This window comes from Geotrypetes seraphini, chromosome 1, assembly GCF_902459505.1.
Source record: "Geotrypetes seraphini chromosome 1, aGeoSer1.1, whole genome shotgun sequence".
Lineage (NCBI taxonomy): Eukaryota > Metazoa > Chordata > Amphibia > Gymnophiona > Dermophiidae > Geotrypetes > Geotrypetes seraphini.
In genome coordinates, this window is record NC_047084.1 from 182090362 (window position 1) to 182111985 (window position 21624).

Genomic DNA, 21624 nt, shown 5'->3' on the forward strand with positions numbered 1-21624 from the left:
TAACATTTTAGAATCATCAATTCCACTATCGTATGAGGCGGTCATTTGCGGTACAATATTACATGTTAAGCCCCTTATAGATCAATATAAAGGTCGTCTTTTCCTTATAATGACTGGGATAGCAGTCCAAATGATCACCCGAAACTGGAAGAATTATGATCGTTTAAATTTTTCGTTCTGGTGGCCAAGCCTTTGCTCCAGTTATAGATTTGAAAAGATGAACGCTGATAATTTGGGACATGGCACTATATTTAAATTGATTTGGGGCCCATTGACATCTTATGTTATCTCTTTATAATTGATTATTGATGGGAGTCAGTTTTTTGTTTATTTAGGTACATATCCAGGGAAGGGTGGGAGGGGGGATTATTTCTGTCTAGTTTTGTTTTAGGGTACTTACATTTGGGGGTGGATGAATGGATGGGAAGATGTCACCAATTAGAATAGGGTATGGTTTTTTGTGGTAGTCTATGTTTTTGTGTTTTATTGATTAATCATTGGGTGGGCGGGTGGGGGAAAATGATTGATTAAGAACATATGTAAGTTGAATGTGCTTTTATTGTATTATTATATGTTACATTTGTTATATTGCACTATTTAAGTTTGAAAATCAATAAAGAAAAAAAAAAGGCTCAGTTTTCTAATACCCTCCTAATTTCTTTAGTGTTCTTACTGAATGATGTCTACTTTGTGGACACCTGAATTATTTTCATAAGAGCTTCAGGTAACATATAGGGGTTTATTCTCTGGTTTTCTATTCTCTTCCTCTTTATTTATGAAATGACTTCTTATCATGATCCTTGTTAGTCCTTTTAATATGAATCATGGCTGTTATATTGTTTTTACTGGTTTATATGAATGGTTTATGTTTTATGTTTTATTAAAAACTTGTTATACCGTATGTTCTTACTCCAGGTCCAAACGGTTTACAAATACCTAATATATAGAAAATAACTCAATTTCAAGATAGGAGAGACCTATACAAATATAGAACACAGATGTATATATGATTTATCAGTTTTTTTTAGTGGCATAATATGCAACTATTCTTTTAAATGTAATTTATATGTTTTAGCCATTGATTTAATAAGTTTTGTGTTTTTATATATTATGGTATATTTATTTTTCTAGAATTGATTGAATATTTATATTATTTATGATTTATTGTTTGTCCAATTATTTATTCTGATATTCTTATCAAATGAGTCTTTTATATGTTTTGTACATGGTTTCTGTTTTCATGTATGTGTAGACTCCTGTGTCAAGTCAATAAGAAGATCACAAATACTAATAAATTGTTTTTATATAACTTGTCTTAGTCATATCCGCTGATTCTTTCCATTCTGCTGTTTGCTGCGGAGAAATCCGAGGGTGGATTTCTTTGCACCTCTCATGGATAACTTCTCAATGGAAAACATATGGCCAGCCTCCGATTTCCATGTTCTTTCACCTATTTAGCTGCCAATAATTTGAAATCAGCTGAATATGACTTTCTTTTTGGCATTATAAATGGACTCCTGGTACTTTATAGCAAAACATTCCTCTATATCAGCTTTCTTGCTTTTTCCCCAGCTTAGCAATGGTGTACTCCTTCACAATATTCAGCTCAGCAGCATGAACTGAGCATGCATAAGGAATACAAAAATGCAGGCAATACGAAACACTTTTTGCATAACTCCTTTTTTGCAGGTTATGTAAGGATACAGGTTATATCCATGTGAATGGTCTATACATGAAAATATGGTACCAAGTAAATGCATAAAGCGAGGACAGCAAACGCTGTCCTCTCTTGGGGCCTCTTCTATCAAACTGCGCTAGCAGTTTGTAGCGCAGAGAGCCGTGCTGAATGGCCCGCGCTACTCCAAACGCTCATAGGAACTCTATGAGCGTCAGGAGCAGCGCGGGCCATTCAGCGAGGCTCCACGCACTAAAAACTGCTATCGCAGTTTGATAGAAGAGTGCCATGGTGTGCCGAGTTAATTGGGCACTGGTCTGAATATCAGCTGGTGCCTGCTTAATTTTCAGGTTATTGCACATACCCAAATAATGCTGGGAACTGCACATGCCCTGGCATTATATATACCATAACATAAAAGTTCTTGTATATTGCAAAACCTTGCAATTCAAAATGGTTAACAATAAAAGAAAAACTGTACAAACTAAGTGATATACAAACTTAAGCTGACAAAAAATTTTTAAACAGAAAAGTCTTAAGCAATATCCTAAAATGTTGATATGAAATAGAGTTGATTATCAAAACACAAGGGGTTCATAATCGAAACAGAAAAACATCCAAAAACCGGCCTAAGTCGGCACTTGGATGAACATTTCTCAAATATGTCCAAGTACAGATAATAAAACCAGGTTTTGGACGTATTTCTAAATGATCTAGGCCTACATAGTGCCGCTGAACGACCAAAGCTAAACGGGGCATTTTGGGAGGCGTGTCGAGGGTGTGAGTTGGGCAGGATGTGGGCCGGCTTAGACTTAGTCGTACAGCATGTATAACAGAAAGTTATACAGACCACGATTGACGGAACTTGAACGTTGTGACTTAGACCATGTAAAACGTGGTCTAAGTCACAAAAACCCACCTAAAGTCACCAGATAAGCACTGCAAACACATAAAACATACCCCCACACACTACCCCAGTGATCACCGACGCCTGAAAAGGCAACAATCTATGAAAATATATTTTACGTGAACAACCTTTTACAGATGGAAAAGAGAACAAATTAAAATTTTGCAGTAAACGTCTAGAATCTATGAACATAAAATGGTCTACAAGTTAATCTGGAGCTAGACCATGTGGTATCTTATAACAGATACATCCATATATCTGGGTTAGTTCAGCCTGCAGCAGTGAATGGTCTAAAAGCCACCTACTGCAGAGGGCTGAATATAACCCCAAAAAATATTAAAAGAAAGAACTCCTTCAATAGAAAAGATGCTACAACGTTCACACAACACAGAATTCTGCTATTAAGATTATCACAAACATTAAGAAATTTGACCATGTTACTCCTCTGCTTAAGAATACTCACCAATTCCACACAGAATTACATATAAAATCGCCATTCTTTCCTTCAAAGCCCCAAATATTAAAGAACCTGCTTTCATACACAAGCTTCTTATCCCACATAACCAGCCTAGAACACTAAGATCCACTACTCAGAATCTTCTGCATGAACCCTCTTTAAGGATTATCAGTACTTGCCAGGATACATTTTTGCCATTACTGCTCCATCAATCTGGAATTCTCTTCCAACCCAATTAAAGGCAGAAAACAATCTAGATAAATTCAAGGAAAATTTAAAATGATTCCTCTTCAAAGACGCCTATGAAAACTGACCCAGCTCCCTGATTACAAAATCTATTCCTGTCTTCTGATTGCTCTTCTGTATTCAGATCTTTGTCCGTTCCCCTTTTCCTTTCGTTTTTTTACTTTATATGTTTACTTTCCTTTAAATATTGTAGTTCTCCCTATTCTCCTCTTGTTTTTACCGTATGTTATGTCAGTATGTATTGTTTTTATTGTGAGTTATGTCTGTATTGTTTTTAATTAGCTTCTTGATTGTTTCCCCGTTTAATTGTATTGTACAATTTCATGGGGCTAAATGGACACATTATTAAAGTTGTCTAGAAACCAGATTTCCAAACTGTAAATCAGGCCTCGTCCTAGAAGTAAACTCTGCTCTCATTTGCAAAAGCATCAAGTTTTGAAATCACAGACTGAATGTATTAGTTTTGAGAGATTGAATGCCGCGTTTGTGAAAGCTTGTTGCCATGGAAATCAGAAAGGAATAAATAGCTCTTTTCAAGCCTCAGTGGAATTCAAGTACCTGAGTTTTACATTTAACCTGTAAATAATTACATGGTACTAAAAAAATACTAGTGGAAGTTATAGACATCAGGCCCTTGTTGTAGTTCTGCATCCTTGCCAGTCTTCTTGCCTTATTTGTCAGTTTGACACTGCTCCCTGTCAATTTTCTGCTGAGGGTGAAGTTACACTGACAGCAAGAGGCATAGGGAACAGCAGGAGCATAAAGATGTGCCAAAAATATAACACCTGGGCTTGTCTTATCTACAGATTCAGAGAGACACTTCAAAAAACATTAGTCCAAGCTTGCATTTGATATTAAGGGATATTTTACCTTCTATAATCTACTGGGGTGGGGGTGGGGGTCTTCATTGTAAGGAGAAAAAAATAGAGAGAACATAAGAACATAAGTCTTGCCATACTGGGCAGACCAAAGGTCCATCAAGTCCAGTATCCTGTTTCCAACAGTGGCCAATCCAGGTTACAAGTACCTGCCAAGATCCCAAGGAGTAAAACAGATTCTATACTGCTCTCATCCTTCTATTCCCCATGCATCTCTACCTCACTTCTCCCTCTCTATGCCCAATTTTCCTTTCTTCCTTTCCCCATGTGCACCATCTCTCACTCATACACTCATGCCCAACAATTCTCCCTTTCTATTCCCTCCCTCCTATGTCCCAAGTTAGTGCCTCTATGCTCCTACCCCTTCCCTTCCTTCTGTGTCGAGTTCCCCCAAAGCCGACCCATCCACAGAAGCTGCGGGCGCCACCAGGGATCCCTTTCTACTGCCTATTGAAGCCATCACCGACGGGATGCCTCCCTGTCTGCCCGCCCGCTGCACCACCCCCACCCCCAAAGCCGATCCTGCCATATCGCAGGAGCCAACATGCTCCATCTTCCACCTCTGCCGCCGCGAAGCGGTGGCCCGCCGGACTCCTCCCCCAATCAGGTTAGCGCATGTGCTACTTAACAGGACCCTTTGCGGCGCACGCCGTGATTATTACACTTCTACTCACCTCACCTCCTGGCTGCACGAAGAATTATCTTATTAATTTAATGATTTTTTACCTGTTTTATCTGTGGCCCGCCGGACTCCTCCCCCAATCAGGTTAGCGCATGTGCTACTTAACAGGACCCTTTGCGGCGCACGCCTTCGGCGCGCGCTGAAAGAGCGCGCAAAAGGAGCAGGATATGCTCCTTAGTTCGCTCCTTCGGTTGCCTCCCGAGGGCGCCCCCAAAATCCACCTCTATACCTTTTCTTCAAAGCGACCTACTCCCAAACTCATACGAATCATTTATACAACTTTGATACTCCTTTTTCTCTTTTCACATTCCCTAAAGATACTCAGTCAGATAAATACAATCATGGATATGGATCATCAAGACATCCAGGTTCAATTAAATAATAGACCTACTCTTTATAAACCTCCCAGATCAATCTCATGTACACTTTTACCAATTTCTACCCTTAACTCTCAATTAATTGATTCATCACCACAAACTACTCTATCTCTTCAAACATTCAACAGCTCCAAATCTTTAAATCTAAAACTAGGCTTAATCAACTCAAGATCTCTCAAAACGAAATATCACCTAATAAAGGAAGCCATTCTCCAACATAACCTACACATTCTCTGTATTACTGAAACTTGGCTTTCTGATGGAGAGAAAGCTTACCTTTCCTTTTGCTGCCCCCAAATTATGATTTTATATGGAACCACCGCCAGAACCGTAAAGGCGGAGGATTAGCCATAATCTTTCTCAAAGATCTAATTAAATCTCAGGATCATTCCGTCAATAATTCAATAATTGAATATCTTCATATCAAAATTAATCTCAAACAAAAAACTGATCTTCTCTTGTTATATATCCCCCCTCCGATAGATTATTCAAAATTATCACTATTTCATAACTTACTCTTTGATTTTTGCTCAACTGCCAACTGTCCAATCATAATGGGAGATTTTAATATTCATTTTGATAATCTTAATAATCCACATACCATAGACACTATTAAACTTTTCAAAGATTTAGACTTGAAAACATTAATACATGAACCCACGCACCAAGCCCAACACATACTAGATATGATTTTGATTCCTTCCTCTCAATCAATCTCCCATTCAGCCTCGAACATCTTTTTAGTTCCTTGGTTTTAAGTTTCTATTTTAACCAATCGTTGACCCCTAATCACTTTTCTAAAACAAAAACATTTTCATACAGAGACTTTTCTCAATTAGAAATTTCTGATATTTCCCCCAAATTCAGCCCTTCCATTACCATTCCATTATTTAAAACCATCGATGAACAACTTCAATACTGGAACTCAAACTTAGAATCCATATTAAACACTAAAATACCATTAATCACTAAAACAGTAGTCAACCGAAAATTTAAAAACCTTTGGTATTCCAAAAAAACTATCTCAAATAAAAACACAACTTCGTGCTTCAGAAAGGAAGTGGCGTTCTTCCAAAACCCCCATTAACCTTCAAAAATTTAGACACTTCTCTTTATTACAAAAGTGAAATTACCCAGGCAAAAAAATCTTATTACAATAATAAAATCCAAAAAGCGAAAAATACTGCCGTTTTCTTTAATATTCTAAAGTCAATCCAGATTTAAAAAAATATATATCTAATCAAAAATCAACATTAAAAGCACAAGAACTAGCCGACTACTTCTGCCAAAAGATAGCTAAAATAAGACAAAACTTCTCAAATAATACAGCAATATCACCTACATTGGATAACACAATCACAAATAACTCTATTCCAACAGCCAAATGTACAAATTTCAGAATACCATCCATAAACGACATAGAAAGACATCTTAAATCAACCAATCTAAAAGGCTCACCTTTAGAACTTTTGCCACCGTTCTATTTAAAGAAATTTTTTCCTTATTTCGGTAATTTTATTCTTTCCCTTATCCAAAACAGTTTCTCCTCTGCTACTGTCCCCACCTCTTGGAAAACCTCTATAGTCACACCAATAATAAAAAATTTCAAATCCAGTTACGACGATTCATCCAATTACCGCCCTATTTCCAATCTACCATTCTTAATGAAACTTACTGAAAAACTAGTCTTTGAACAGCTCTCAGAATTCATCGAATCCTCGAACGCACTACATCCCAACCAAACGGGTTTTCGAAAACATCACAGCACGGAATACTCAATGATCGGCCTCGTTACAAACATACACTACTTTCTCGATCACCACAAATCTGTAGCTCTCTTTTCTCTAGACCTATCTTCATCTTTTGATACAATTGATCATGAACTCCTACTCAATCGTCTGCAATCATTAGGCATAGAAGGCCAAATCCTAAAATGGTTAACATCTTTTTTATCAGATCGTATTTCGAGAGTTAAATTTAATGACGCCTATTCTGCTAACTTCTCTTCGTCATATGGCGTGCCACAAGGATCAATACTATCTCCTCTTCTATTTAATATTTTTCTATCCCCGCTTATTACCATCTCACAATCAATAGGTTTTACAGTCTTTTCCTACGCTGATGACATTCAACTCATGCACCCTCTCAATCCAGAAAAAGCAGAAGAAATAAAAATTATCAATGAGAAATTAGAAATAATAAAAAACTGGTTAAACAATAATAAACTAGCTCTAAATACTCAAAAAACAAAAACAATGCTTTTCACTTGGAAAGGAGACATAACTCCAAAAATACCATTCGCACTTGATAATACTCCTATAGAATCGGTTTCTCAACTGAAAATCCTTGGTGTAATAATCGATGTTGATCTTTCATTTCACAGTCACATTAGCGAAATAGTTAAATCATGCTTTTACAGATTGCGGCTCATTCGTTCAATTTCTACCTTTTTAGATTCCAAATCAATCAATATCTTGGTTCATTCCCTAATTATTTCAAAATTAGATTATTGCAATTCCCTTTTAATCAACATAACCCAGAAAGAAAAGAGACGACTTCAAATTATCCAAAACACATCAGTTAAACTAATTCATAAAGCAAAAAAATTTGACCACGTTACCCCTTTGCTTATTAAATCACACTGGCTCCCTATATATCACCAAATCACTTTCAAAATTTTATTTTTAGTATACAAAACATTGACCTTTAATGAACCCCAATTTATATCAAAAATGATTGTCCCATATAACTCTTCTCGTTCCCTAAGATCTTCTTCATCACAACTGCTTTCAGTCCCCTCGTTGAGAATTATAGGCACAAGACGTAATGATATGTTCTCCGTGAAAGCCCCCACACTGTGGAACTCTCTTCCAAATTTTATTAAAAGTGAAAAAGACCTCGTCTCTTTTAAGAAAATTTTAAAAACATATTTATTTCAAGATGCATTTGATTCATGAAACACAACATCCTAGGTTTTCTCATTATTTCTTTTTATTTTTTTATTTTTTTTTCTTTTCTTTCTTTCTCTTTTCGCCCCATTATTACCTAATGTGTTCTCCTTTTGATGTAAAATTTTAACAAATAACGAAATTGTAACTTCCCCTTTTTCCCACTATCTCCCGTTTGTCCAATTTGTTTGTCTATTCTCTACCCTATTTAAACTAAATGTATTACCACATTCTGATGGTTTTTTAAACTGTACATCGCTTAGATATTGTTATAAGCGATTCATCAAATGAAAATTAAACTTGAAACTTCCCCCCCTCCCCCAGCAGCAACTCTGTGCAGGGATGAGCCATGGTGCGTGCAGCAACTCACACACATGAAGCTGGCCCACTAGCCTTCCCCCCTCCCCCGACATCTTCCCATTCCCCACTGGATTACATACAAAATTGCTCTCTTAACTTTCAAATCCCGAAAAGACCAATGAGCCTGCATTTATTAATAGACTTCTGATCCCATATGAGCTTCCTAGAACTCTAATATCTGCATCGCAACATACTCTCTATGTCCCCTCATTAAAAATTATTGGTACCCGCCGTGCCTATATTTTTTTTTGTCACAGCTCCTATTATCTGGAGTTCCCTCCCATCACATATCAGAGCAGAACAAAATCTAGATAAATGTAAGGGAAGTTTAAAATGTTTTTTTTTTTTTTCAAAGATGCCTATGAGTAACTTACCATTCTTGATATATTACCATTTTTATCTTACCCCTTTCCTTCCCTGATGTTTTTTCCTTTTTTGTTCTCTTTTTCTAAAATAAATAAATAAATAAAATGTAGTTCTCCTTCCTCTCCTCCTGTTTTATTATCCTACCCTATATGGTTGGTCTGTGGTAAGTCATGTTTGTTTTTTGATATTAATTCCCCCTTTATTGTCATGTATTATTTTAATGTACAACGCTTTGAATTTTATGTTTAGCATTTAATCAAATTTTAATAAACTATGAAACTATGAAGGTTCCAGGCCAGCCAATTGCTGCCTGGCTGGCCCAGAACTTTCTTTTCAACGTCAGAATTGATGTCAGGGGGAAGGCTTGTGAGCCGGGCACGTTTGTATTTGTGTACTTCTTTGTGCCAGTTGTCTTTGTTGATCTGAGTTTGATCTTTGCGCCATGTCCTCTCTAGATGGCAGATTGGAAGTACTGTGGTCAGCTCTGAAATCTACAGGAAGCAACCAACCTCTATATTAAGACAGTGAGCAAACGACGGAGAAATAATAAACCCCAATGGTTCTCCACAGAGAACTCATAAAACAGAAGAAGAGAGCATTTGTAGCCTACAAACAATCACAACGACTGGAAGCTAAAGAAGCCTATCTGGTGAAATCCAGAAATGTTAAAACAGCAGTCAGAGATGCCAAACTCTAGATGGAAGAAAATCTAGCTAAGAATATTAAAAAAGGGGATAAATCCTTTTTCAGGTATGTTAGTGACAGAAAAAGGAACACAGACAAGATAGTGCGCCTAAGGAAACCCGACGGTAACTATGTAGAATCGGACTCCGATAAAGCCGAAGTACTCAATAAATACTTCTGCTCAGTCTTTACCTGTGAGGCACTGGTATCTGGGCCACAGCTGCAGACAAGGGAGAGCTCAGAAGACCCGTTCCTGAACTTTGAATTTACCGCCGGCAGCATCTATCAAGAACTATCAAAGCCCATGGGACCGGATAAACTGCACCCCAGAATGCTTAGGAAATTGAGAGATGTCCTGGCAGAGCCATTAGCTGCGCTCTTCAATCTTTCCCTAAGCACGGGAAGAGTCCCATTGGACAGGAAAACAGCTAACGTCATTCCGCTCCACAAAAAGAGATGCAAGTCGGAGACTGCAAATTACAGACCGGTAAGTCTCACATCAATAGTGTGTAAACTTATGGAAACGTTGATTAATCACAAATTAGATACAATCCTGAGCAACGAGAGGCTGAGGGATCCCCTCCAGCATGGATTTACAAAGGGAAGGTCCTGCCAATCCAATCTAATCAGCTTCTTAGGGTAACAAAAAAGCTAGATATGGGAGAGTCCCTGGATGTCGTGTATTTGGACTTCAGTAAGGCTTTTGATAGTGTCCCACACCGCAAGTTATTGAACAAGATCAGTTCATTGGGACTAGGAGAAACATTGACTGCATGGGTTAAAGACTGGCTCAGTGGTAGACTCCAGAGGGTGGTGGTCAATGGTACTCCCTCCGAAACATCAGAAGTGATCAGTGGAGTGCCGCAGGGCTCAGTCTTGGGTCCAATCCTATTTAACATCTTTTTACGGGACCTGCCTCAGGGACTTCGAGGTAAAATTGCATTATTTGCAGATGACGCTAAACTGTGCAACATAGTGGGCAAAAGCACCGTTCCAGACACAATGACACAGGACCTACACTTACTAGAACAATGGTCTGCAACTTGGCAACTGAGTTTTAATGCCAAAAAGTGTAAGGTTATGCACCTTGGCAGCGGAAATCCACGCAGAACTTACACCCTGAATGGTGAGACCTTAGCAAGAACTGTTGCAGAACGGGACCTAGGAGTAATCATCAGTGAAGATATGAAGACTGCCAATCAAATAGAGAAAGCATCATCCAAGGCTAGACAAATGCTGGGTTGCATCCGTAGAAGTTTTGTCAGCCGGAAGCCTGAAGTTATAATGCCGTTGTACAGGTCCATGGTAAGACCTCATCTGGAATATTGTGTTCAGTTTTGGAGGCCACATTATCAAAAGGATGTGCTGAGAATGGAGTCGGTTCAGCGAATGGCCACTAGGATGGTCTCAGGCCTCAAGGATCTCCTATATGAAGAACGTCTGGGTAAGTTGCAGCTATACTCTCTCGAGGAACGCAGAGAGAGGGGAGACATGATAGAGACGTTCAAATATGTTACTGGCCGTATTGAGGTAGAAAAAGACATCTTTTTCCTTACAGGACCTATGGTAACAAGAGGGCATCCATTAAAAATCAAGAGTGGGAGATTTCATGGTGACACTAGGAAGTATTTCTTTACCGAAAGGGTAGTTGATCGTTGGAATAATCTTCTACTTCAAGTAATTTAGGCCAGCAACGTGCTCGATTTTAAGAAAAAATGGGATAACCATGTGGGTTCACTTCGATGAAGTGCTTGGGGGGAGATTCTTAGAGTGGGCAGACTTGTTGGGCCGATGGCCCTTTTCTGTCATCGTATTCTATGTTTCTAAGTTTCTATGTTTACTGTGCGTTTTAGATCATGGAGCTCTGCGTCAAACCATTTGTCTGACTCGTGAACCCGTCTTGTTTGCAGGGATTTAGGGATGAGTCTCTCATAGATGTTGGTGTTAACCTTATCCCAGGTAGCATAGAAGTCTAGTGGGTCTGAGAACGATTCAAAGTCTTTGAATTTGGACCAGAAGGAGGGTGCTTCAATGCAAAGCCCACTACTCCTAGCTGGTAGATGACCTCTCCATCAACACTAAAGAATTATTCAGGATAGTTTCTAAACTGACCAGTGCCACCAAACTAATCCTAGCCCCTCAGGATGAACCTCCCCTAGTCAATGACCTTGCTAGTTACTTCCACTCAAAGGTTCTGTCTCTCTGCATCAAGCTCAACAACACCAACACACCCAAGAACTACCCATGCACAATCTCTCATCGAAATCACACCGCAGACCTAATCTGGAAAACGTTTGCAACCCCCACCCCGGACTTCAACCTGTTCCAGAAACTTTATGTAAAATATGTGCATGGAAATTGCCCATTAGACAACTGCCCACCCGAGATCATTCGACTCGCTCCCTCAGTTTGTCATGGCTTACTTTTCAACTGGACTCAAACAATGCTTAACAACGGCACATTTCCAGAGAACAAAGGGCATATCATGATAACACCCATTACCAAGAACAAAAAAGAACCTATCTCCTCTGTCTCTAATTACCGATCCATCACCTTTCGTTGTGAAACTACTGGAAGGACTAGTATATCACCAACTGCTCAACTACCTAGAAGCAAAAGACCTACTTCATGGCTCCCAGTCCAGATTCTGACTACTATTCAGCACAGAGACAGTTCTAGCCTCTCTAACGAACGACATCTACCAACTCTTCAGCAGAGGACAGAGTGCTATCATACTACAATTCGATCTAAGCAGTGCTTATGACTTAGTAGATCACTACATACTTCTTTCATGCCTGGACGCTATAGGCATCACAAGAACTGTCCTAAACTGGTTTGAGGGCTTCCTAATAAGTTGCTGATATCAAGTCTTCCACGATGACAAATTGTCACCTGTCTGGACTTCTCCCTGCGGAGACCCACAAGGCTCCCCACTGTCACTGATCCTTTTCAAAATATACGCTGGAAAACCATCTAGCCTCATCGGGAGTTAAGAGCTACAGTAATGCTGACAACATCACGGTCCTCCTCCTCATACCTACTCTGCCCTCAAAGCCCAGTGCAGGATTAACCAATAGGCCCACTAGGCATGTGCCTAGGGCCCGAAATGGTCGGGGGGCCCGATGAAGGAGGGCATCAACATTGTTTTTTCCAAACGGCGACAGACCCCTCCAGCATCGATCTGCAATGCGGGCCCCCCTGATAGGCAACGTGGGCCCCCCGATCAGCAACACAGCCCCCCATCGACGGAAAGTAAGACAAGCATGCAACACGGGTAAGAAAGGCAACGGGAACTGTAATTTTGCAAGCGGTGCTGCTTGCCCAAAGCTTCCCTCTGACGCAGCTTTCTGTTTCCACCTGGGTGCATGGTGGGGTGGGGCGGGGCAAAGGTCCCAGTGTACTTGTGTGCCTAGGGGCCCTCGACGAATTAATCCTGCCCTGCCTCAAAGGAATCCAGGCAAATCAAAGGGGTTATCCAAACAATAGAAGACTGGATGACAAGTCGCAAGCTGAAACTAAATCCTGAAAAAAAAACAAGTTCTTCGCAAGCCCCTCAAATCTCAACAAGGAAAATATCCTGATCAGGGGCACTACCCTACCATTACAACCCACTATCAAAATACTAGGAGTGATCCTAGACCGAAAGATAACCATGGAAAGCCAAATCACTGCAGTGGTCCGAAAAGGCTTTACAACACTCTGGAAACCATGATTGATCTGCTCCTACTTCGACCCCCTTCCCTTCCAAATCCTATGCCAAGCTTTGATCCTCAGCATGCTAAACTACTGCAACCTCACTTACATCTCATGCCCCAAGAAATACTTCAACAAACTCCAGATGATTCAGCACACTGTAGTGCGCCTTATCTTTGGCCTACGAAAAACAGACTTTGTCACGCCCTACTACAAACAACTGCACTGGCTCCCGATTAAGGCCCAATCGCTATTCAAACTGGGTTGCTTAGTGTACAAGGCTCTCTATGGCCTCCTACCAAAATACATGACTGATGTATTTGAGTTATCCCACCAACCCGCCTTTTGCACTCCGACTTTATCTTCACCTACCCCTCCCTGCAAGGAAGATCTAAGAAGACTTACGTGAGTAAACTATTATCCTACCAAGCAGCTCACTACAGCCATGAATTCCTCCGCATTATTGGATCTTCTACCTTATACATACATTTCAGGCAGACTAAAAACGTTCCTGTTCAACAAATTCCTAGTGGATCACTAAATCTTGCACCCTCCCCACTCCTCCAGATGAAGGAAAAGTTTTTTGCCTATGATGCTTTGGTGGAAGAGTGTGGATACACCTCTCCGTTTGTCTGAGGCTTTTCTTTCGCTTAAGTAATAAGCTAGCTTTCTTGGCTTGTGTGGTGCCTTTGTTTTGGAGTGATATTTTTGAATCTTTGTACTATACCTCCCTCCATTCCTCCCTGTTTTTTGTGGTTGTATACAGATTTTCCATGGCATGACTACACACCGAGTACTGGCCGAAGCCCTTTAAATCCCTATGAGCTTCAGGACATTTACTGCAGCGGCCCGCGCTGTCGGGTTTTGTAAAGGAGGGGATTTATTATTTCAGTTCTGTCTTATTCCAAGTCAGAATACAACAAAACATGCATAATTAAAACATTTACAAACAATAACACATATATTGGTTCACAAGCCTATCACTACATCTAAATGTATTAATATATTTATTACCCGACAGTCCATAGAAAAGAGATTAACAGGGCCTTTTATAAAGCCACGGTAGCAATGCTGCCGCAGGAAATGCCCGAAAGCCCATAGGAACTGAATGGGCTTCAGGGCATTTACCGAGGCAGCATCGCCATCACGGTTTTGTAAAAGGGGGCCCTAAGATTATTCTTCAAACACTGAGTGAAGATGTTTTGGATCATATGATGTGAAATTTTCTAGATTTTTTGCAAGACTAAAATGATGACAATGATTTTATTTTTGTGATATCTATGCAAACATTCATTGTAGCATTTTAGAAAGGATGGCCAACTCAGAATATGGACATCCAAGTCAGTACGTTACAAATGGTTCATCTCGCATGTATTTTAGAACAGAATACAGCCTGTTCTGAAATGTGTGTGAAATGGATGTGCTGGAAACTTCCAGAATGAACATTCATTTTGCAAACTGAAATGTCCAATATGGACATTTGAATGCCAGTTTCCAGAAGTCCAAAACAAGAACAGAACTTCTAAAATAATCACTTCTGTTAAATAGTATTTTTTAATGACCCTGGTCAGTTTAGAATGTTTTATTTTTTTATTCTTGTATTTCTTTCCAAACTAGAGTTGCAGAGGGGAAGGGATAACGTAGTAAGGATAGTTGCAATGCATTCTCTAATGATTTTACAGTTTGGTGAGTATGATCTTATTGGTTCCTGTTTTTCCTTTAGGGGACCCAATATTTCTTTCATGAATTCTCTGCTTAGAGTGAGTTGTAGAGAAAGTAGTTTGTGGATTTTTTTTATTTTTGAGAATATTTTCCTATTTTCCTTAACAGTTCAATAGATTGAGTGTATTTTAAAATAGTTTCAATTAAAAAGTGTTTGGTTTGTTTTTTTAATTTAAGCAAAATGGTGTATCCATGTTAGTCCACTTTTAAAGGAACTACTGTATATAGAAGAAAACAAATCAAAGAAAATAAGGTGATACCTTTTTTACTGAACTAAGTGTATTTTTTATTAGCTTTCGGAAGTAATCCTTTATCGTCTCCCCCTCCATGCTTTGATATCTCTCTCATCTCCCCTTTCTTTTCTTCCCTTCCTTATCTTTCTCCCCACTCACCAAATCTGGCAGCTTTCTCCCTTATCCCTCCATTTTCCCCAATTGGGTACAGCATTTTTGTCCCTCCCTCCCCTCCATGGGATGGTTACCTCTCTCTCTCTCTCTCTCTCTCTCTCCTTTCTCCTCTCTGCAGGATGCTGCTTGCAATCTTTGGGCCATTCAGCTGAACGTACTCTCTTCAGTGGCCTCAGAAACTTTCCCTCTGCTTCAGCTTCCTGTCCCCACAGAAGCAGGACACTGCAGAGGGAAAGCTCCCAGGTCACCAAAGGCAGCATGTTTAGCTCACTGATGCTGCCAGCAGCCTGAAGATTGCAGGCTGCAGCATGGAGATCTGTACCTGGGGTGAATTACCACCATCGCCTTATTCTTGGCATGCCACTGGGCCAGTCCTGTTTTTGAACTAACATCCCAATTCAGTGCACCGCTTGTATTCTGTGATTTTTCTCACTCATCCGATTCCATAATGCACCATTATTAGAATTGTCAGAAATCCAGGACTGTCGTAAAACGTTCCTCCTAGAACTCGATAACTTAGCAGTTCTCCAGCTCTAACCATTCGAAGCATGCACCTAGTCCCCATGTTCATTCAAAACTATTACTGCCTTCATGACCACAGTTAGGGTTCTGCATTATTCCCTGCTACTTCTGGAGAGCTGAAATGTGGGGTGGGAGTGAGAAGTAAAGAATAAAGATCTTGGGAGGAATCCCTATGGGCCACAAATGTACGTTTGCCTAGGGCCCAATATAGTGTTAATCCTGCCCTGATTTTATTAATAAAATGCTGAATCTTTCTTTCCTGCTGGTCAGCCACTGGAAAACTTAAATCTATGCAAGCAGGAAAAGGCCAGTGATAAACTTCAAAAAGGTGATATGTCCATGGCATTCTGCTTGTCATATATTGAATATGCTCCACACCTCAGTTCTTCCCATTTGCCTTCCAGCTTAATGAAGCTTGCATAAAGTGACCTTGTTCTAGGAGGTCTTAGTAAAGTGAGTATGTTGAACTCAGGTCAGAGACTTGTACAATGTGTGCTATACAGAAGACCAAACATAATCCTGTACAGTCCACAACTATGGAAGGAAAACAAGAACGTCAAATAACTGTTGAAAATATCTTTTTTTAAAAGTTCTAGTATGATTAAAGCTCGTACATGCATGAATGCTTTTCTTGCTTTCGGAAAAGAAACATTAAAAAAAAATCAATCTTTTAGGTTTTCACTGTGAATGTCACGATGACCTTATTCCATTTGTTCCACAGGTCTCCCGTTATGGCTGGAGGCCTATTTGCTGTTGATCGGAAATGGTTCTGGGAGCTTGGGGGCTATGATACTGGCCTGGAAATCTGGGGAGGAGAACAATACGAAATCTCATTTAAGGTAAGCAATAAAGAAATCTACCTACAAAACCCATTACATCCAGCACTCGTACTGAGCCCAGCTCTACGGGACTTTAAACACTCTGTGCCCCTCGTTCTTTAGAATAGCGAGTGATAAATAAATCCAATCACATAAGCTTTAAAAAAGCAAGTCTATTATTTGGAATGTAATGTGAAATCTTTATTTTTTTTTTTTTTTAATATCTTCATTCATTTTGAAGCCATAAATAAGTGCACTATAAAAGTGCATTATAAAAGCACTTAAATTCATCAAAATTGTGATCTATAACAAATAGATATATCACCTCCCCCCATATTCATATTCAAAAATTGCACTCAAATTAAAGAATTAAAAATATTTTCCAACCCCCCTCTCCCCCCCCCCACATACACACACTCACCCTGGACGTGCATGATCAAAGGGCAAAATCAACAATCACTCTTTGGAAAATTTTGTCAATGGCTCCCAAATCTTCAGAAACTTCTTATAATGTCCCTGTTGTATCTTTAATTTCAAAACTCCGCGAGAAGGGTGAGGTGACTTAGCACTTACAACGTATGACACCTGGAAAGATTCAAAGGGCCTGATTCTATAAATTGCACCTAAATTGGTAGGCGCCTAGGGAAACGGTACCTACCATGTGTCATGTCAAAGTTAGACATCATGTATAGAATTGCGTCTAGCAGCGTCTGACTCAAGATAGGCACCAGTACGTGTCAAAGATTTAGGCGCCAATATATTATGCCAAAGTTTTCTTGGCCTAAAATACCTGCACCTAACACAATCCATGCCTAACCTCCACCCTTAACCATGCCTACATTTCAGGTAGGCGCAGGTACTGTAGGCCGTATTGTGCCTCTGTCGACATGGCTAACGCCGAAAGTGGCATTAGGCGGCCTATAGTGCCTATAGAGGTACTGGAAATGTAGGCCTTGAAAACCCTGGCCTACATTTCCGGCACCTACCTTTGCCAGAGGCGCAATTCTGTACACGGCGCCATCATATGATTGGCACGTGATCGGTGGCCACTGTTAAGACGGCCACCTATAACTCTGCCAGTTACAGAGTTCGGGCCATAGTGGGCAATTCTATAGTTAGGAGCTTAGAAGTAGAATGCTGTGTGTTAATTCCATAACAACATCTAAATGCTCAGATTTCATTATAGAATCCTAGCGTAAGTCGGCAACTGCACACCTATATATAGGCACGCTCACTTATTCCATGTCAATAGCAGGTGTAAATGCAGATACCCAAATGTGGCACTTTAGCACGTAGCTTACAGTATTCTGTAAGTCACTTGTATGAGCTCTGCCTAACTTTCTCACTTGAATTTACACACTACAGCCCAAATCTATATATAGTCTCCCAAAAATTGACAGCAATCAGCATAGTGCTTAACGCAATTCTATAAAAGATTTCTGCTGTTTATAAAACTGTGCTTGGCACCCATTTAGGCCAAGAAAAACCAGGCCTAAATGCCTGTACAGAGCATCTAACTTTTTGGAATGTCCATGACCCCGCCCATGATCCTTCACCCTGCCCGCCCTCTTTGAGATTCACACACTAGAAATAACGTGCACCGCTATATGCATGCAATTTCTAATTAGTGTTAATTAGCATCAATTGTTGGGTATTAATTGCCATGTTTCAGTGCTGATTGGTCCTGTTAAACAGTCAGGTTGCACGTGCAAATTGGCTGTGTGCACCGATTTGCGTGTGCAAGTTATGACGCTATACACAGAATTTGGGGGCGAGTTCAAGAATCAATTATATAATAATGCTTCGTGCCCAAATTGCACCTATGTGAGTTAAGTGCTAGTATTCTATCATTTTTGTTTGCAAATGACATGTACATTAGCCACTAATGTTATAGAATGAGGTGGAAGTAATGCATTAATGAGCTGCTGTGATGTAAAATCATGCCAAGCAATTTGTTAATGGGAAAATAAGCAGGTGAAAATTACTTTGCCAGCACCTTTACTGTGGGAAAATATCCTCAGCTCCAGAACTGTAATTTGTTTTCCCATGTCAAAAAGAGAAACTTGTAGCCCCCTTCACACAGTCACGCTTTATAATTTAAAGGACCCTCCCACCTAGGGTTATCAGATATCCATGTTTTCCCGGACATGTCCTCTTTTGGGGAGCTCCATCGGATGTCCAGGCAGCTTTTCTAATTCGCTGATTTAGTCCGTTATTTTCACCATTTCAGGAGGGGGGCGGGGCGGCAGCAGCCTGAAATAATCCTGGTTGGGGTTGGCATTATGCTCCAGAGCTCCTTCCTCTTCTGGCAGCCTTTCTATCTGACCCTTTCCCTTCCACCTGTGGCCCTCTTCAGCAGCGGTGATCTGCGAGTCCCACCTCTTTGTTTCAACTTCCTGTTTCTGCACAGGTAGGACTTGCAGAGGGAATGCCTCCATCGCCGGCAGCCTGTCTTGATTGCTGCCACTGCAGATTTGCTGAAGAGATCTATGGGGAAAGGGTGCAGGTGCTCAGGACCGTGGGGAAGGGGATGCAGGGGGAAGGGAGAGGGTCAGATTCAAGGCTTGTAGGTGAGGAGGAAGAGAGAGAGAGAGAGGGGGGGAGGGATAGGAAAAATGTCATATGGGCTGGAGGGAGGGTGGAAAGATGCTGTCTACAGTGTGCAGGAACAAGGGAAGAGAGGGGATATGCTGAAAATTGAGACAAATAGTGTCACAGGAAAGAGAAGGGGCAAATGGGAACTATAAGGACAGGAATACAAAGGGAAAATGCTGAAAGGGGGTGGATGGGCTTACAAAGGGAGGCAAAGTTGAAAAGGGGGAGAGGAGACAGGGACACAGAAGGGAGCAATGCTGAAGGGGGATAATGCTGAAAAAGGGGAGGTGAATAAAGACACAGAGAAGCAAAGCTGAATCAAAGGGAGAAGATAAGGACATTGAGAGGGCAGATGGTGAACATGGGGGTGGTGGAGGATAAGGACAGGGACACAATGAAGATTCTGGAAAAGAGGTGAGATAGACGTTTAGGTGAGATGGGCACACAGAAAGGTAATGCTGGAAAAGAGGTGGAATGGTGACACTGACGGACACAGAAGGGAAATGCTGGATCTAAGGAGAGATGGGGGGGCTCAGGCTGGATGGAATGGGGAGGGGTGGGATCATGTGTTCTCTTTTTTGGCTTCACAAATATGGTAGCCTTACTCCCTCCCAAATCTGAAGTCCCTCCAAAACCCCTGCCTCAGGTGAAACATATATCCCCGGTGACCTGTTAGGCATGCTGTGACCCTCCCAGGTCTGATGCAGAGCTAAAATGTAATCATGTCACTCCGAAGGCCCTCCCCTTTCCAAAACCCATACCATCCTGCAGCAAATGGTTGATCTCCCTCACTTCACCCCTGTTTCAGCTTGACATCCTCCACCAGAACTCTAGCTTAACTCAGGGTCCCAGAAGCAATGAAAGCAAGAACGATCCCGATGCCCTCTTGCCCCCAGCGACTGACTTTTTCCAGAATGGTGCTACTGACCCCCTAACAGTAATCCAATTGTACTAACTAGTAGAGATCACTGGCAGCAGTGGGAAGACCAGCTACTTTCTATGGGTGGGTTTTAGAAAGGAGAGGGGCAATATTACATTTTACCTCTGTTTTGGAGCAGGAAGGACTCGTGGCAGGCCAGCAAGGATATAAGGGATTTGGAGGGACCTCAGATTAGAGCTGGAGGATTTTAAAGTTTAACTTTGGTCTTGTGAAGGGGGCTCAAAGGTTTTTATTTATCTTTTTCTTATGTTGTAATGGCCCTGAACGCTCAAAGTTTCTAGCTATCATCCAGAAGTTAGCAACCAATGTAAAGGAGCCAGGTGCTCATTTGCATCTCCTAGTTATTTTCTTTTTGCTAAAATGGGTACTAAACCATGACCAATTTTGCAGTTTAGTACATATGAGGGGGTGCTTAAAATTTCTCAGCCCAGCCAAGAAGAGAATGATGTGGATATGGTTCAATCAATGATCTGAAACAATGTCAAAACATAGAATTTTGTTTCTGCAAATTGGCACTTAACAAAATAAGATAACACTCTTTTCAGCTACAGTGGCAAAATAATGCTCACAATTTAGGAAGTTGGTTGGTTGGGCTGAGAATTTTTCAGCACCCCCTCATAGGCCCCTAAGCTGTCATTATGCACAATTCTAGGGCCATATAAATGACTGAATATTATAAAGTTCCTGTATTTTCCTGAGTACTACAACATGGGTCAAAACAAAATATTTGACCATTTAGGAAGCGTTTGACTCTTTCCCACAGGACTTTAACACTATGCACCTCTTTAAAATTCAAAGTTCCTCAGACTGTTAGCTTACTTATGTTGGTTTTTTGCCTCCCTTATCTGGTCATATTCATGGTTTTTGTTTGTTTATTTTCGAGGTTTAGGGGGGGATGCTATTGATATAAGCTACCATTTAGACAGGTGTTTTGTTTTTTTTTTACCAGAAATTGTGCTGTTGTTAACACAGGTCCCATTCTATACAGAGAGACGTGGAGGGAGCATAATAAAAAAAAACACGTCTAAGTCCCTTTTTGGCCTAAGGCCTTAAATGTTGAAAGTAGAAGCAGGGAAAATGTCCATTATCAAAAAAAAAAACCATCCAAAAGGAAGTTTTTTAAAATAATGGCCTGCCTCTACGTTCAGCTGTTTAAACGCCCAGACCACCACTACATCTAAACTTACACCATATAATCAACCTAAAAAAAGCCTAAGTCCCAAATGCCCAAAACAAGGGCTTTTAGGCGAAGGAGGAGCTAGTCCTTCGCCTAAAAGCTGGATTCTGTAACCGGTGTCTGTCAAAAACAACACCGGTTACAGAATCCACCCCCCCACCCCCACCCCC

General features: G+C 40.5%; 1 protein-coding gene across 1 annotated transcript in view; it reads left to right on the top strand.

Annotated features, from left to right (window-relative positions):
* Positions 1 to 21624, top strand: part of GALNTL6 (polypeptide N-acetylgalactosaminyltransferase like 6) — a 1396075-nt gene that overhangs the window by 1195611 nt on the left and 178840 nt on the right. The window contains exon 8 of the mRNA XM_033942486.1: positions 16646 to 16763. Coding sequence (XP_033798377.1) covers positions 16646 to 16763 — 118 coding nt within the window. The remainder of the gene's footprint in view (positions 1 to 16645; positions 16764 to 21624) is intronic.